The 16,138-nt window shown below is 42.2% G+C and overlaps 1 protein-coding gene across 1 annotated transcript in view; it reads right to left on the reverse strand.

Moving 5' to 3' along the window:
* Positions 1-16,138, reverse strand: part of LOC124260839 (neurofibromin-like) — a 113,991-nt gene that overhangs the window by 37,336 nt on the left and 60,517 nt on the right. The window contains 8 exon segments of the mRNA XM_046695159.1: positions 864-1,001; positions 1,976-2,077; positions 3,230-3,394; positions 5,104-5,250; positions 8,560-8,683; positions 9,096-9,142; positions 9,145-9,265; positions 13,018-13,110. Coding sequence (XP_046551115.1) covers positions 864-1,001; positions 1,976-2,077; positions 3,230-3,394; positions 5,104-5,250; positions 8,560-8,683; positions 9,096-9,142; positions 9,145-9,265; positions 13,018-13,110 — 937 coding nt within the window.

Raw genomic sequence — 16,138 nt, forward strand, 5'->3', positions numbered from 1 at the left:
CATATCAATAATATTATCTCACATATCAGCAGAGTTATCCCACATATCAACAGTTATCCCACATATCAGCAGAGTTACCCCGCATATGAACAGTTATCCCACATATCAACAGAGTTATCCCATATCAATAGTATTATCTCACATATCAGCAGAGTTATCCCACATATCAACAGTTATCCCACATATCAGCAGAGTTACCCCGCATATGAACAGTTATCCCACATATAAACAGAGTTATCCCATGTATCAACAGTATTATCCCACATATCAACAGAGTTATCCCATATATCAACAGAGTTATCCCATGTATCAACAGTATTATCCCACATATCAACAGAGTTATCCCACATATCAACAGAGTTATCCCACTGTCTGGGGCGGGTAATTTATGCCAAGGACAAGTGAAATGGAAAATACACATCCCTCTGCTCGTGATGGGTTCACCCATCCTGTGGATGGTCATATCTTTTTCTGCCAGTCAATGGTAATATACCATTATAAAATCAAACAGTTACAAGGAAGTCAGCTCCAGGAATGATCATCTTTTACAGATACTTAGTATCAGTGACCAGCAATTGAAAACTGACTGTCATTTATTGCAATTCGTGGGCAGTAAAAATTATAAAATAGCTGAGCTTTAAATATTCAACACTGCACACTTAAATATACTGGACAAAATAAGTTAGGGATATTGGTATTTTTATGATTGATATTTTATCAAGGTGTCAATGAATAAAAACATCATTATTCATCATTTCAAAATTTACATATATCCCTAACTATTTTGTCCAGTATATAAATATTCACCACAGTACAACACAAGTAAATGTCTGTTAAGCTATCTGCATGTACATAGCTCTTACCGGCTGCGAGAGTTCCCAGCGGGTCCTGATATGTATGATGGCTTGGACAATGTTATCACAGTCATTGTGTATGAAAGACAAAGGGCCACTCTCATTGGCTATAGTCAACGTGAACTGATTGTCGTCTACTAGACACACCTGCAAGACAAAATGAGCACAAGGTAATTATACAATCATCAATGACATTTGACAGTTTCAACCAATCAGTGTTAAATTTCGCTATCAGAAATATTATACCTGGATGAGTGAGTGAGTGAGTATGGTTTTTACACCACTTTTAGCAATATTCAAGGAATATCACGACTGGAGACACCAGAAATGAGCTTCACACATTGTGCCCATGTGGGGAATCAACCTCAGGTCTTTGGCGTGACGAGCCAACGCTTTAACTACTAGGCTACCCCACCGCCCCTATACCTGGATGAAGGCAACTTCTAAATAAACAAATCTACATAAGACAAACCAGCAACACATATTATGACTTGTTTGCTTGTTTGATGTTTAAAACACCACACTCAGCAATGTTCCAGCAATATAATGGCAGTCTGTGAATAATACAGTCAGGACTAGACAATCAGGTGAACGAAATTAGTTAAACATGGAAGCATGATGTCTAACACAGAGTTACCATGGATACTTCACACAGACATTTACCATGGATACTTCACACCGACAGTTACCATGGATACCTCACACAGAGTTACCATCGATACCTCACACAGAGTTACCATGGACACCTCACACAGAGTTACCACGGACACCTCACACAAACAGTTACCATGGATATCTCACACAGACACAGTTACCATGGATACATCACAGTTACCATTGATACCTCACACAGTTACCATGGATATCACACAGACAGTTACCAATAGATACCTCACACAGAGAGTTACCATGGATATCTCACACAGACAGTTACCATGGATACCTCACAAAGACAGTTACCATGGATACCTCACACAGTTACCATGGATACCACATACAGAGTTACCATGGATACCTCACACAGACAGTTACCATGGATACCTCACAAAGACAGACCACAAAGCAGTGTAGTGGGGAGACATGGACATTGCCACCTCACGACATCAACAGTGGCAACTCACCTCCTCTATCTCAGCAGCGTAGTAGACGTCGTTGAGGAGCACCTGGTGTCCCAACACTCTGCTCTTCTCTGACGAGGTCACCTGGATGGCATTAGGACCAACCTGGAACACACATAAAACACCATTTGACTGTGAAACACATGCACGTGAGATGACCAAGAGACATAGGTGTTTGTTTGATTGTTCCAGCTATATGGTGTTGGTCTGGAAATAACTGAGTATGGGCCTGACAATCCAGTGATCAACACCATGAGCATCGATCTACAGAGCTTGGATACAATGACAGTCAATCACTTCTAACCGCAAACCCAGATCTCCACAGGTCCCATACAGACATCACAAGACAAGCATCTGCCAGACATGATTTACCGTATATCACCGTCTATAAGCCGAATTTTGAGGACCAAAAAAAGCAGTCTGTAGAAGGGGGTCGTCTTATCCTTGGGTTACGCGGTAATCAGTTTCGCTTGTTGAATGGGGTAAAATAAGCAAGCCACTTTGTTGCTACAATAAATATGATATTTAGAGAAACAAAATATATTATGCATTTTCTGTCAACTACACTTCGTTTCGATCCGTGAGTAGACACAATATATATGATTGTGAATTCTTTGAATAATGTGGACCAAAGTTATAATTATTGGTAACTGCCAGTTGTCTGTGGTCTGTGTTTGCCGCGATTAGGACCCCATCGTGGGGGATCGACTTATGCACGGAACATACCATTTTGACTCTGATTTTAAGGGTCAAGTTTTGGGTCGTCTTATCCATGGGGTCGTCTTATAGACGGTAATATACGTTATTTCAGAATGAGTTTAACCCCACCAAATAGAGATGGTTGACATCCTCTTGTCTTAATTCCTCCATTGGAAAAATATTCAATTATTCAACTAGCTCAAAGCAACTATTTCCCCTATGCATATTTAATGTGAATAATCTTGAGAAGTAAAAAAATGGAACAATGTTACCATGGATATATTATATCAAGGGAGGTAATTTGAACAGCATCATGACATCAGCTAACACTCACAACGTATATTTATTGCACGAAAAGCACTGTCATCACCTTGGATCAATTAGTGAATCATCTTAGATAATTCAATAAATATTAACTTGAGTTGGTAAATGAAAGCCAAACCTTAATGGCAACCTTGGTGTCTTTATGAGAAAGATTGAGTGCATCGTTGAACACCTTAGTGAATCATCTTAGATAATTCAATAAATATGGGCCTGAGTTTGTAAATGAAAGCCTACCTTAATAGCAACCTTAGTGTCTTTATGAGAAAGTTTGAGCGCATTGTTGAACACCCTGAGATCCTCCTCCAAGGAGACCGTTGTCCCGGGCAACTTCTGCTGGTCAGGCTCGATGTACTCGTTCAACTTGGCTGGATGATCGATGAAGTTCAGCTTCCGGTTGTTCTGTCAAGAAAGACATTTATATTTCGATTCAGAGTGAGTGTGACAAACAATTTATCATCACACAGCATTTTAGAATACCTGAAACAAACACAAACTGCTCACTTCAGTGTGAGTTTTGTTTTATGATGCAGTCAGCAAATTTTCCAGCAACATCATGGTGTCCAATAAATTATCATGTCTGGAAGAAAACCAGCATCTTCAGCAACATCCAACACCATCTGGACATCAACGACAGCATTAGATCTAATTTAGCAGCCTCCAGTGACCAGGAAATAGTGAGTGAGTGAGTTTAGGTTTGACCCGGTTTTAGCAATATTCCAGCAATATCATGACAGGGGACACCAGAAATGGGCTTCACACATTGTACCCATGTGGAGATTTGAACCCGGGTCTATGGTGTGACGAGCAAACTCTCTAGGCTACCCCACTGCCCCTTCAAGACTATTAAAACGCAATGAAGAGATGGGGGACACCAGAAATGGGCTTCACACAATGTACTCATTTGGGGAATCAAACCAGGAGCTTCGGCGTGACAAGCGAACGCTTTAACCAATAGGCTACCCCACCGCCCCAACCAGGAAATAGAGGCAAGCTGAAGACAAAATGGGGTTTCAAAGAGTGAATGGGACAAGCAAAGACGGAGGAGTGAGTCCAAATTATTCATCAGTCGATATTTCAGGATATCAGAGACAAACACAAACTGCTCACTTCAAACTGATTTTTGTTTTATGCTGTAGTCAGCAAATGTTCCAGAACCATTACATAGTCCAGTAAGTTATCATGTCTGGGCCCAACCGGCATCATTAGCAACAACAACTCCATCTAGGCAACAGCCACAGCATTAGAACTAAGTGACAGTGGAATCCGTCTATTACAGACTGGCCAGGGACCGACTCATTTGTCGGGGCGGTGGGGTAGTCTAGTGGTTAAAGCGTTGGCTCGTCACGCCGAAGACCCGGGTTCGAATCCCCACATGGGTACAATGTGTGAAGCCCATTTCTGGTGTCCCCCGCCGTGATATTGCTGGAATATTGCTAAAAGCGGCGTAAAACCAAACTCAGTCAGTCAGTCAGTCGACTCATTTGTCCAGATTATAAAGCAGTCAGGACTAGTCAACTTTTGTCCGTTACCGTAGAAACTGCCAATATGAGTTACCTCTCTTTGTGAAGGACAACCAACAACTTGGATAGTTCTTTTTTGTTTGTTTTTTATTTATACTCAATAACAAGCAAGTAATCTGTCATTTATTGGACTTAAACCCATTAAATTATGTGTTTTATAAAATCAATTAACCATTGAGAACAGAAGTAACAGAGATGTTTATTCAACAGACTGTTATTTTAGTCAGCTACATCCGGATTACAAAGCATTGTTCTCATAGCCAGTTGATTGCCGGCACTGTAATTTTAGTCCGTAATCCATAATTGAGAGAGTCCGGATTATAAAGCAAGCTTTAATGATAAATTAAGAATTTTGTCGGGACTCAGAGAGTAGTCCGGACCATTGAGAAAACCGGTTTATAAAGAGTCCGGATTTGACAGATTCCACTGTAGTTGCCATTAGTGACAAGAAATAGAGACAAGCTGAGGTGAAATGGTGTTTTTCACCTTATTCAAGTTCATTTCAGAGGTAAAAACCCAATAATTTGACACAAGCTTTTAACTGTAATATCCTGAAATACCAAATGTTATAAGTGTTGATTCACTTACATAGTTGACCCGAAGAGGAGCAAGGATACGATCATGGTACTTGGTGTATTCGCGCACCCAGGAGTTGCAGTTGTAGATGTAGGCGGCGACGATGTTCTGATACACGTTCTCTGGCATCACCACGAACCATTTTGATAAGAAGTCGGTCTGAAACAGACAATAAGTAGACAGACTCACACAACCTTTGAATGTGGGCACCGTACCGCAGTGCCTCGTATGTCTTTTAAGTGAATATTAAATGGAAGGTTATCAAAATAACAGCTTGACTGATATGAGAATATGAAAAAGCTATTCAAAGAAGCTTACCATTACAATATACACTGATCAAAAATAAATTAGGGATCGTGAATATGCTGGGATATATTTTTTATATCGTTTTCTTAGTCTGAACTACAAAACAAATAATGTTCCTCATTGGTTGAGTGAAAACAGATTATCTTCAGACGCATTAAAAAATGGGGTAATCCTTAACTTTTTTTAATTTTTATAGTTAGACAATAGTTACCATAATGATTTAGGGAATTAAAGTTGTCTTTATTAGATTAGATTTATTAGATTTTAAACTACAAAAATCATTCTCAATAGCATTTGCAAGCAACTTTCTTTCCATGGTGAGTATGTTAACAAGCAGCTCCAAAATGCATTCTTTGCTCTGCACACCGGGTACATTCGTGCATCCTGTACTTCATTCAGAAACAATAAAATATGACACAACACACAGAACAAGGCAGGAAGCTCATCAAACATACAGTTACAACAATTGACCCCCTCACCAGTCATGACGAAAACACAGCCTCACCAATCATGCACAGTCTGACTTTCATCAGATAGCTGAATCATAGCCAGCTGTATCAGAACCAGCTGAATCAGAACCAGCTGAATCATTACCAGCTGTATACAGAACATACAAAAGAACTCTCACCAGTTGTGTTTCTTTAACCGTATGTTAGCGTTATGACCATCATGAGTCTGTGTTAATGAACTGGAGTAATGCTAGTCTTAGCTCAGAACCAATTTGATGAACGGGACCATACAGAGCTGACAATAGCAGAAGATTAGGTACCCGTCTCAGACAGATATGCACGGAATACAGCTGAAACCTCATCAATCATGAAGAGCAGATTTTACAGCCATGTAGAGCACCACACTCACCGACTATGCAGAGCACCACACTCACCGACCATGCAGAGCACCACACTCACCGACCATGCAGAGCACCACACTCACCAACCATGTAGAGCACCACACTCACCAACCATGTAGAGCGCCACACTCACCAACTATGTAGAGCATCACACTCACCAACCATGCAGAGCACCACACTCACCAACCTCACACCAACCACCCGACCATGCAGAGCACCACACTCACCAACCATGCAGAGCACCACACTCACCAACCATGCAGAGCATCACACTCACCAACCATGTAGAGCATCACACTCACCAACCATGTAGAGCACCACACTCACCAACCATGTAGAGCACCACACTCACCAACCATGTAGAGCATCACACTCACCAACCATGTAGAGCACCACTCTCACCAACCATGTAGAGCACCACACTCACCAACCATGTAGAGCACCACACTCACCAACCATGTAGAGCACCACACTCACCAACCATGTAGAGCATCACACTCACCAACCATGCAGAGCACCACACTCACCAACCATGTAGAGCACCACACAATTTCACCGACCATGCAGAGCACCACACTCACCAACCATGTAGAGCATCACACTCTCACCAACCATGTAGAGCACCACACTCACCAACCATGTAGAGCACCACACTCACCAACCATGTAGAGCACCACACTCACCAACCATGTAGAGCATCACACTCACCAACCATGTAGAGCACCACACTCACCAACCATGTAGAGCACCACACTCACCAACCATGTAGAGCATCACACTCACCAACCATGTAGAGCACCACACTCACCAACCATGCAGAGCATCACACTCACCGACCATGCAGAGCACCACACTCACCAACCATGTAGAGCATCACACTCACCGACCATGCAGAGCACCACACTCACCAACCATGTAGAGCACCACACTCACCGACCATGTAGAGCACCACACTCACCGACCATGCAGAGCACCACACTCACCAACCATGTAGAGCATCACCCTCACCGACCATGCAGAGCACCACCTTTGTCAATCAAGCACAGCAGGCCAATCACCAACATTGTAGAGCAGAAGTCACAACCAAGCAGAACACCATCACCCAACATGCAGAACACCATCACCCAATCACCCAACAAGCAGAACACCATCACCCAACAAGCAGAACACCATCACCCAACAAGCAGAACACCATCACCCAACAAGCAGAACACCATCACCCAACAAGCAGAACACCATCACCCAACAAGCAGAACACCATCACCCAACAAGTAGAACACCATCACCCAACAAGCAGAACACCATCACCCAACAAGCAGAACACCATCACCCAACAAGCAGAACACCATCACCCAACAAGTAGAACACCATCACCCAATATGCAGAACACCATCACCCAACAAGCAGAACACCATCACCCAACAAGCAGAACACCATCACCCAACAAGTAGAACACCATCACCCAATATGCAAAACACCATCACCCAACAAGCAGAACACCATCACCCAACAAGCAGAACACCATCACCCAACATGCAGAACACCATCACCCAACAAGCAAAACACCATCACCGAACATAGCAGAACACCATCACCCAACATGCAGAACACCATCACCCAACAAGCAGAACACATCACCCAATATGCAGAACACCATCACCCAACAAGCAGAACACCATCACCCAACATGCAGAACACCACCATCACCCAACAAGCAGAACACCATCACCCAACATGCAGAACACCATCACCCAACAAGCAGAACACATCACCCAACATGCAGAACACCATCACCCAACATGCAGAACACCATCACCCAACATGCAGAACACCATCACCCAACATGCAGAACACCATCACCCAACATGAAGAACACCATCACCCAACATGCAGATCACCATCATCCAACATGCAGAACACCATCACCCAACATGCAGAACACCATCACCCAACATGCAGAACACCATCACCCAACATGCAGAACACCATCACCCAACAAGCAGAACACCATCACCCAACATGCAAAACACCATCACCCAACATGCAGAACACCATCACCCAACATGCAGAACACCATCACCCAACATGCAGAACACCATCACCCAACATGCAGAACACCATCACCCAACATGCAGATCACCATCATCCAACATGCAGAACACCATCACCCAACATGCAGAACACCATCACCCAACATGCAGAACACCATCACCCAACAAGCAAAACACCATCACCCAACAAGCAGAACACCATCACCCAACATGCAGAGAAGATCATGCAGGAGAATAAACAGTGGAACATACCATACTTACCCTGAATCGGTTCTCAGAGCATGTGTGGGTGAAGTCTATGACCAGCTCAAAGGGCTTGTGGTAGAAAGGCTTGAGAGTGAGCAGCACATGGTAGATCAGCAGGTCGCCATTAATTTCACCCACTCTGGAAGAAGAATCAGACAGTGTTGGTTAAGCACTCCTTTGAACCATATTCAAGTCTATCACATGTTGGCTTATGAGAAAGGAAAGCACAATGTGAAGTAGGGCACAAGTGTTGCTGGTATGATGTTCATAAACCGAGAAACATAATCCGAGCAAATTTTGATTCAAAACTACAATCATAGGCTCCTGTTGTGACAAGGGACACAACTCTCCACATGTAATTGCTGCACCTACAGACTAGGCCACCTGTGCCTAACTGGAGAAGAAAGCAGCAATTCCAAAAGTCAGATGTTTAAAAGATTTATTGAAAGACAAATGGATGAAAAACATGATACTATGAACACCACTGGTCAACAACGAAACAATGACTCAAAAACTCAAAATCAAAACTGGTGATTGAAATAGGTACAGACTTGTATCTCCTGGCGATGTAGTAGAATACAGGGTTGCCTCCCTTGCTTTCGTCCCTGCCTGGTAGAAGATGTGTTGGTTTTTCAACGACTTGAACTCATCTTTCTCGTGCATGTTGTGCTTCGACATGATCTCTTCAAACTTGGTGCTGGTCATATCCATGCTGCTCCACCTACAGGCAAAACAAGGGAGGTAAGCACATGCAGCCATTATGCAAGGATTTTACCATTTTCCCCATTTTTGTCACCCATTCTTGGACCAGGCTCTTATTAAGATATTACTGAAGCATCTGTCAACTCCAAAAAAAAACAAAATTTGTAAATGTGAAAAGAATATAATGTTACAAATTGAAATGAAGTTTTTTAAGAATCAGTTGTTTAGAAAACTGTAAAGTTTAACCAAAGATGAATTATTTCAAATCCTGTAATTAAGTCAAAAAGAATAATCTGAAATTGCATTTCTATTATTTCAACCAAGGATCGTCATTTTGTGGTAAGACCAGACCAATTGTATTTCTTGTTTTACGGATCCGCCAGTTTTATTTTTTCAAGAATAAGAAAAAATAAATAAATTAATTTCCCCCGCTCAAAAAATAAAATCGTTGAAGTTTTTATTGGCCCAAAATGAAAACTTATAAGAACTCTTTTTTATTGTTTTTTTTGCCCCATATACACTTCATAAATTGCCACATGTAAAATACGTTTAATATTTAGAAGGAATATTACTTTGATTGGTGATTTTATTTTTATTTTTTCCCCTCCTGCCTTCAGGTTTTCTGAGGACAAAAGTCCGTGAAACAAAAAATAAATTTGGTCTGTCCCCAAAAGAAATATACGAAGATATGAAAAAGTTTCCATAAACATAATGCAAATGCCTGCCATTTGTCAGTAGCAGATAACTCACATAACAAATTTCTGACCCTTGTTTTCCTTTAAGTACTTGGTTTCCCATTCAGTCCAACCAATGTTAAACATTTTTTAGCATTAAGCAGGGATGGCAACAGGAAAATCTATTTTCAGCTGAAAACTTAATATTGTGTCATCGAGTTGAGGGCTTCTCAATGGATTTAGACGATTCACAATTGAACAATTTGAAATAAAATCCCTGGAAATCCACGGATCAGCGGAAAATTGCCGTCCCTGATTAAGCAAAGTTACATGTGAATGCTGGAAAGTAACCGCTTGACTGGACATTGAAAATCTGCCCGTCCTTCCCCCAACCAACTTTTAGACCCACCTGTTAGTAATCTTCGAAAGCATCCCCTTCTATATGTGACACTGTATATGTTCTACTGTATATTAAAGATCTTTTTACAGAAAGATCAAATAGGGGTACATAACTACCTATAAATACCACTGAAATATTTTACGATATTTCATCAATGTTTGAACTAACTTTGTACAGGACAATTTAATCTCTGAAATGGGCATTCTCTTTTGTTTATCTCCTTATCAGCACCTCATTTTGTCAAAGTTCACAGGGTATATTTCAATTTATCAAAGGTTAGCAAAACTTCATAAAAAAATATTCAAGTTTTTACACGTAAGATAAAGTGTTTATTATCATCAAAAAAAACAAAAACTATGACAATAGGCCTGCTCCATATTTCAAGTTTGTTTGTAGTCAAACCCCAACATAGCAATAATCCACCTATGGAACAGCAGCCATGCAATCCGGAAGTCAATAAGCCTGCCCCCCAACCAAACATGCCTCTGATGAATAACTTAAAAAGCTGCTGAGGATATTTCTGATCCGGATCCTCACAAGGGGTCCATGTATTCCCTGTCTTTGTCATGTTTACTTTATCCACCTGCCTACCCAAAAATGTCTGGATTGTTTGTTGGTTATGTTAACGCTGCATTCAGCAACAGCCTTGCTGCAGGTAGTCTAAATATAACAGAGTCTGTGACACATCATGAGCATCGATCCACGCAACCAAGCCACCTAGTCTGACAACCCGATCCAATTTGTAGCCTGACAAGCAGAGGTTCCTGAACACGGACATTCTTACCGGAATCCAAACAGGAAAATGCATGACAGAAATGATAAGATGATGATGATGATGATAATTCTAGTTGTCTGTGAGACATGGGGACTGTTGATAGCTAATGTTAAGATGTTGGCTACATAAGCAATGAGAAGCAAGCTAGATCCCAACCCTGCAGAAACATCTAGCTAACAGTTCTATGTCCCTGTAACAGTCATACTGGACTGGCCTTTAACAGAGAATGAGGCTGTCCTCCTTGGCCGGTACACCAGTGGAATACCATTCTCTTCCCACAGAGGTTACTCCTGTCATATCTTCCTACATAACCTCTGTTCTAATACGGCCATATTTCCCGGTCCTCGTAAAATCCCCTAGCGGCAAAAGATCGCAACACGAATTATCTCCCTTCTTTCTATCCAATCAGAACACGTGTTACATCGACTTAGATTCAATTTGACTAACACAAGCAAATGCGGGGCCACAAATATCCCCCATCTGCCGGGGAATTGTGTTGATGTTACACACAAGACGTTTAATGGCTAGCTTGTCCGTTGTCAACGAGGGCGATGGAGACGCCATTGATACGCCATTACATGACTGAGTTCTGTCTAGAAGAAACGTTTGCGCATCGCGCTCGGGAAGAGGTTCTAGTTTTCCCGAAGCATACGGAAATTACCGAGGCCTTGCGAATGATCACTTTTGAAACAACGTCGCTGATTGCACAACTAAATCGGCTTGTCTCCAATCACGAGCCTTGAACGCTGACACCAAGAAAGGGTCGTATTAGAACAGAGGTTATGTAGGAAGATATGACAGGAGTAACCTCTGTGGGAAGAGAATGGTGGAATACAGGCATATCAGCATTCATTGATACCATATAGACGGACCAAACTGTTTGTTTGTTTGTGAATGTGGGCTGACTCTGCATTCAGCTGTATAGCAGCCATATCGAAGAAGGTTTGAATAATCTGTACCAGGCAACCAGTGACAGAAGGCTGAACAGCCTCCACCATTGTGGCAAGAAGACATATATTCAGCAAAGGCTCAGAGAGACTTGCCAGATGATCCAGGTAGCCTCTTCTTGAGGACCCCTCCTAACCCAGTCAACACAGGGACCTGTACTTAGGCAGGTGTTGGTCATTCCACAGATTAACAATCAGTTTGCAGTATGGGGACAATGACTAGAAGATTGTGTCATTTAGAGAGTTGATCAGAGATATACAATATTTCCTCCAAATCATTTGTGGACTCTCAACTACCATCCGCCCACACACTTACTGGAAATCTCGATCTCATCATTTACCTGAGATCAGTTTGTCTCACAGTTACTGTCACTTAAACATATTTCAATAACTTTTAGAAACAAAATGGGTTTTGGGACAATTATTGTAGGAAACATTCCGATATAAAGGGACATAACTCCACATCTGTAGTTTTCTTGAAAATGGTTTACCTGGGATGTTTCAGAAAAAGCATTTAGGGTTGTCTTCCACTGCTTTCAGAAAAATTCCAACAATATTGTTGGGTACACCAGAATTGAGCTTAACACACTGAACCCATGTGGGAATTGAACTCTGCTGGTATGACAAGTAAACTGCAAGACTACCCATCACCTACTTGTAACAGCATTGGGCTTTTTATAACTAAGACGTGATGTGAAGTAAAGGGAGATTAACCCGAGATGAAAGGTAGGGATGTTCACTGACCCATGGCCCAACCTTGCAACCCACATTTCTGTGTTCACAAGCCTTACAAGTCACCGATCATATGATTTTGTGATTTTGGTGCAACCAATTTTAATGTGCAACTGGTTTTCATGTGCAACCTATTTTCCACGTGCAACCAATATTTGAAATCCCTGGTTCCACCACAACAGGACTTTAATATACTGACACTGATTGGAGGAAACCTTGTTACGAAGGAGACAGTTCACTCACTGAGAGTCAAGAGGCCGATGCTCTGGAGGGCCCAGATACGCCAACAGTGTCGCCATTTTGTCAAATGGTCGTCTTCCCACAGCCTTGTGATCCCTGAAATAAACTTGTCTCATTCAGGGAGCATTTGGCTTTGTACGTCTCACTCATAGCAATCTACAATGGTTTCAATTTGATATCAGTCTCTAAAGGGTATCACAGATATCATTTTGTTCAATTTGGTTAACACCATTTAACTGTCTCAGAGACAAAGAACAGAGGGATCTAACAGACGTCCAAATGCTCCCAGAATATGAATATTATTTTTGTTCAAATTCTTAACAGTGTCAAACTAAAAAATAAAAGCACGATGATACTTTGAATCGCAAACTAAAGTTATTTCTGGACTAAATCCGGGCAGCTGACACAGACTACTGTCGACGCATAAAGCTACATGCACACTACGCTGAGGAGCGCTACATTTGCTACAAAAGACTAAGATCTGTGAAGGACCTGGGTCAGAAGCTGATTCTCAGATTCATGGCAGATTTGTAGAAATGGCAGATGTTTGCACGGCCATATCGCTCATGAATGATAAAGAAGTTTATATGTACAAATAAGAGCCCATCTCTGAAATTATGGAGAGTGAAAGTGCCCAATAGAATAGGAGATGTGATGTTAACAAGAGATGGAATGAAGTTTCAGTGAGAATGATGTCATAAAGGGAAGGATGTCATAGTGGGAATGAAGGCTTCCTGAGCATGATGTCATAAAGGGAATGATTTCAGAGGAAATGATGACACAGACAATGATCTCATAGTGGCAATGATGTTAGAAAAAGAATGATGAGAATGAGAGAATGATGTCACAGTAGGTATGATGTCATAGAGGGAAGGATGTCATTATGGAATGATGATGTCATCTATAGAGGGAAGGATGTCACAGTGGGGATGATGTCATCTATAGAGGGAAGAATGTCACATTGGGAATGATGTCATCTATAGAGGGAAGGATGTCACAGTGGGCATGATGTCATCTATAGAGGTAAGGATGTCACAGTGGGGATGATGTCATCTATAGTGGGAAGGATGTGACTGGGAATGATGTCATCTATAGAGGGAAGGATGTCACAGTGGGGATGATGTCATAGAGGGAAGGATGTCACAGTGGGCATGATGTCATCTATAGAGGGAAGGATGTCACAGTGGGGATGATGTCATCTATAGTGGGAAAGATGTCACAGTGGGGATGATGTCATAGAGGGAAGGATGTCTGAAAAGGAAAGACGTCACAGTGGGCATGATGTCATCTACAGAAGGAAGGATGTCACAGTGGGGATAATGTCATCTATAGAGGGAAGGATGTCACAGTGGGGATGATGTCATCTATAGAGGGAAGGATGTCACAGTGGGGATGATGTCATCTATAGAAGGAAGGATGTGACAGTGGGGATGATGTCACAGAGGGAAGGATGTCACAGTGGGGATGATGTCATCTATAGAGGGAAGGATGTCACAGTGGGGATGATGTCATCTATAGAGGGAAGGATGTGACAGTGGGGATGATGTAATCTATAGAGGGAAGGATGTCACAGTGGGGATGATGTCAACTATAGAGGGAAGGATGTCACAGTGGGGATGATGTCATCTACAGAGGGAAGAATGTGACAGTGGGGATGATGTCATCTATAGAGGGAAGGATGTCACAGTGGGCATGATGTCATCTACAGAGGGAAGGATGTCACAGTGGGGATGATGTCATCTATAGAGGGAAGGATGTCACAGTGGGGATGATGTCATCTATAGAGGGAAGGATGTCACAGTGGGCATGATGTCATCTATAGAGGGAAGGATGTCACAGTGGGCATGATGTCATCTATAGAGGGAAGGATGTCACAGTGGGGATGATGTCATCTATAGAGGGAAGGATGTCACAGTGGGGATGATGTCATCTATAGAGGGAAGGATGTCACAGTGGGCATGATGTCATCTATAGAGGGAAGGATGTCACAGTGGGCATGATGTCATCTATAGAGGGAAGGATGTCACAGTGGGGATGATGTCATCTATAGAGGGAAGGATGTGACAGTGGGCATGATGTCATCCATGGAGGGAAGGATGTACAGTGGGGATGATGTCATCTATAGAGGGAAGGATGTCACAGTGGGCATGATGTCATCTATAGAGGGAAGGATGTGACAGTGGGCATGATGTCATCTATAGAGGGAAGGATGTCACAGTGGGCATGATGTCATCCATAGAGGGAAGGATGTCACAGTGGGGATGATGTCATCTATAGAGGGAAGGATGTCACAGTGGGCATGATGTCATCTATAGAGGGAAGGATGTCACAGTGGTCATGATGTCATCCATAGAGGGAAGGATGTGACAGTGAGGATGATGTCATCTATAGAGGGAAGGATGTCACAGTGGGCATGATGTCATTTATAGAGGGAAGGATGAGACAGTGGGCATGATGTCATTCTATAGAGGGAAGGATGAGACTGGGAATGATGTCATCTATAGAGGGAAGGATGTCACAGTGGAAATGATGTCATAGAGGGAAGGATGTGACAGTGGGGATGACGTCATCTATAGAGGGAAGGATGTCACAGTGGAAATGATGTCATAGAGGGAATGACATATGTAATCCTCTTCATGAAGTCATATGACAAAGAGATTGTACACTTCTGCCACATATTCTCCAAACTGCCATGGATGTGAGCTGAGCTGTAGATCTGAGTCCTACACCTATGCAGAGGGGAGTGAGAAGCACACAACAGCTATTGGGGTAACATGAGTGAGGATAGCTCCACAAAAACAACAAGCATGGGTGGAACTTCAGGGGGCCTCAATATCACTAGTCCAATTCCGTTTCATAGTAAATACTGTCAAGTCTAAGTCTAGCATTTAATGGTAGCATTCGTGTCAAAAACAGATGAAATGCTGAAATTGTGTTGTTTATTGTCTAATCACAGCTAGCTGATCTGTCCCTCAGTTTGAGATCCGAAAAAGATGAGTGAGTGGGTTGGACATGACACTGCTGTGAATGGTACATCTGTTGTATTGAACCAGGTCTGCTTAACGTGGGAGGAAAGTCCAGAGTAACCCATGGTAAAACCCATGACTATGATGCTGTCAAAACA

The sequence above is a fragment of the Haliotis rubra genome, unplaced genomic scaffold (assembly GCF_003918875.1).
Source record: "Haliotis rubra isolate DU_JTF1 unplaced genomic scaffold, ASM391887v1 Scf779, whole genome shotgun sequence".
Classification (NCBI taxonomy): Eukaryota; Metazoa; Mollusca; class Gastropoda; order Lepetellida; family Haliotidae; genus Haliotis; species Haliotis rubra.